Source organism: Notolepis coatsorum (genome assembly GCF_963971535.1).
Source record: "Notolepis coatsorum genome assembly, chromosome: 18".
Classification (NCBI taxonomy): domain Eukaryota; kingdom Metazoa; phylum Chordata; class Actinopteri; order Aulopiformes; family Paralepididae; genus Notolepis; species Notolepis coatsorum.
This window is the reverse complement of record NC_140182.1, coordinates 98658041-98661411: the sequence shown is the minus strand read 5'-3', so window position 1 is coordinate 98661411 and position 3371 is coordinate 98658041. Positions and strand designations below refer to the sequence as shown.

The following is a 3371-nucleotide window of genomic DNA, read 5'->3' as shown; positions in this document are numbered from 1 at the left end:
CGATGAGCACCATGCATTCCTTAAGAAACCTGCTCCTTCAACAAGAGCGAGGTACCGCTGCAAGGTTGTTCACATTCAAGATTCCTGGCCTTTCATGCTTGCTGGAGCTGCTCAGGGGCTTAGCGAGAAGGGGGCAAAGCAAGCAATTAGTGTGTGAAATAGATATCCCCTGCTTTTCCATCGGCCCTTCTCTGCCCTGAGTACAAAGTGTTACTCTGTCAGCAATGCCTTGACAAGAGAAGAGACTGCTTACTGTTGTTTGTGCCTCGCCTACCGACCATCTTACTTGATTATATGGTGCAGTGCAGTAGAGAGGTGCTATGGCAGGTGTCATTTCTCTCTGGCGACGCGGTGCTTTGCGTATTATATGAATTCCAATGCTGTGGTTCTGCAACTTACTGTAGATTTGCTTGTGTGCTCAACATTAGCATTTCCTGGGGCAATGGCGTAGTTGGCAACGTGTTTTTAATGTTTTAGACTCTAGAGGGACTGAATTAAAAGTAGTAAGTCTGGGTACAGCCTGTAGGCCTGTGATACTTCATACATACCTGTAGGTGATACCTCCTATGTGATACATAAGTGGTGGATGGCTGCGACTACTCTTTGAGACATTTACAGTATTACAAGGTCTTTATTGTGGAAGTGAAAAATAATGTACATTTTACTTTTTTTCTCCAGCTAAAACAGCATTCACTTTGTTCAAAAGTAGGCTTCTTAAGACATCGGTAGACCAAATACATTATACAAGGCAGAGTGTGTTTATGTTAAATGGGTTCTGTGTATGATCACAAGCAACGTGAAAGTAATCAATGAGCAAAGAATAAAAGTACAGTAACTGCATTGAAACTGCTAGCAACCACCGTGCCATGCCAAACTGAGGTGGCTTTAGGCGGCAATAATGTTGCGGCAAAATGTTGGACATAGAGCAACCGTATCTGGTTGCTAATAGGAAACGTCGGCATAAAGCTGAACTTTTCCTCGCTGACAAAATGTCTAAACTATAGCAACTGTGGTCAACATCAGTTGACTTGACTTAGATGATAGAATCAAATAGACTTCCACAGACTGCTCGCTCAAGTAGAGTGTGGCATGAACACATGGAATTTGCTTAAGAGAAGAATAAGCCATTGTGTAATGCATTAATTCATTTGTCTAATACAATTATGTGTTAAATTAAGATTTTTCTCAAATCTTCTTTGTAATTGTAAAAAACTGTGCATGTGTCAAAATGTCAATCGTGTAGTATAACAGTAGCTTATTTACAGAAGAAGGTCAAGACAGATTCTCTAAACAATGCCTAAATTCTACATCCACAACAATTTGCTGCTTGTTTTAATATAAAACATTGATAGTAGCATTTTAAGTGGGTGTTACGAATCGCAGTGTCATAAAAATGTTAATGGGGCATTTGGCTTTTTTTTTTTACCTGATTCCTATCGTTCTGTTGTGAGGAGAGTGTGTGATGTGATACTGATACATAAAACAACGTCTTCTGTGTCTTGAGAGCTCTGCCACTCGGCCCCCTGAGAAACTCCTCTAGATGACGTCACCCAGAGGAGGGCAGACTTCTAGTGAACTGCAGACACTATTTCCTCAAGTTGTGCCTCCCAGAGTTCCCGAGACACAGAACAAGTATGTTTTATGTCAGTTTCACATGTCCTCCTTTCATCAACAGAACGATAGGTTTCAGGTTAAAAAACATTGGCTCTCCAAATGCCTCTTTAACGACTTTCAACAGAGCACGTAGTCTATAATCACCACAATTACCATACATTATAAACAATAAGCCCATAGGCTATAGTCAATGTAACTATCTGGGCCTGGGCCTTGGGAAATCCAGCCTTGATTTAATAGCAATATAGTGTGCCAGGTTAGTGCATTATAAAGCTGGGTCAATTTAGTGGAGACTACGTGTGAGGTGCTGTTCAAACGTCTGTGTCCAGCGGGGGAGGGAAGTCGAGACAGGGTGACAGTGAGTCCTGACTGTGTGTGGAGCTAATCCCAGTGTCTGAGTCTGTGTCTGTGACGTCTGTAGGGGACAGGCTGTGTTTGAGTTTCACTGCCTGTGAAACGCTACAGCGAAGCTGGCCTTTCAGAGCACCAGGACAGGACTTTTCCTGCATGCTGTCCCCCACCTGCATTGAGCTCAGCTGGGAAGCCAGCTGCCAGCACTCCTGGTCCTTGGAAACCAATGTAGCATCATAGTACTTAAGCTCCTTGTCTAGCTCAGCAGTTTGGGCATGAAGGGACACACCAGTGTACAGGCTGTGTTTTAGCTCGGACTGCAAGGTCTCCAGTTCTGTGGTGTAGAACAGTGAGTCACTCTCAGAGAAGCTCCCAGGCGCCGCTGCGGCTCCTTGCTGTTGAGCGTCCTCGTCGTGCGTCTGAGGCCACTCTAAGTTGGCATTCATCAGCTCGCCATCAATGTCCCGAGACAGCTGGAGGATGAGCTCTCGGTGCCTCTGCACCTGCGTCTCCAGCTGCTCCACCCCGTCGCTAGTGAACAGGAACTCCTGCAGTTGCTCCTCGGTGTGGCCGTCGAGACTCTGGCTACTACGACGCTGAGCCGGTGAACCGGCGGCCTCTCCTTCCGTCTCCGCCTGCAGCTCGAAGCGCTCGATCTCCCCGTCCAGGTCCCTCATGCGCTGGATCTGCTCCCGGATGGTGTGGTCCTGAGTGAGAATCAGCTGCACCATCTTGTCCACCTCCTCTGCTCCCGCGGAGCTCTTGGTCTCTTTGTGGAGTTTCTCGAGCTTCCGGAAAGCTTTCTTTACCAAGCGCTTCTGCCTCTCCACAGGCAGGGACTGGGAGTACTGGCCGGGACCCTGTTCCAGCCGCTTCGGCTTGTTGCCCTTGGATTTCAGGCCCTTCTTTCCCGCCTGAGGCACAAAATCGCTGGTCTTGACCAAAACAAACTGGATGAGGGGTCTCTGGTCACCCCAAGCGCTCCAGAGCCGGAGGATGCGGGTGAGAGGAGGCAAGGCTCTCTCAAACCCCTTCCAGCGTTCCACCAGACAGAAGTCTTTGGGATCCCCGTGCAGCAGACGCTTGCTCTCTGGGACAGCCCTGTTGTCCTCCAGTAAGGCCTGGACCATGTCAGCGCAGGTTGTGTGCTTCGTCACCCCACAGACCACCTTCTCCTCGTTACACACCGTCACCTGGATCTCCTTCCCTGGAACAGGCTCTACATCTTTTGTCCTGAGGAGAGACAAAGAGGATCTTTGAGATTTGTGTTGGGAATGAAATGTAATTAGAAATGTATCAAAATCACACAAATCATGATTTAGAACACGAGGACAGATATCACACAATACATCTGACCCTCCGTCAATGGTGTTCCATTAGGCCAATGGGCAGAAAACCTCACTCAA

The 3371-nt window shown here is 47.3% G+C and overlaps 1 protein-coding gene across 1 annotated transcript in view; it reads right to left on the bottom strand.

Moving 5' to 3' along the window:
* Window positions 1-617: 617 nt before the first annotated feature.
* Window positions 618-3371, bottom strand: part of rassf9 (Ras association domain family member 9) — an 11832-nt gene continuing 9078 nt past the window's right edge. The window contains exon 2 of the mRNA XM_084335337.1: window positions 618-3198. Coding sequence (XP_084191463.1) covers window positions 1926-3198 — 1273 coding nt within the window. The 3' untranslated portion in view covers window positions 618-1925. The remainder of the gene's footprint in view (window positions 3199-3371) is intronic.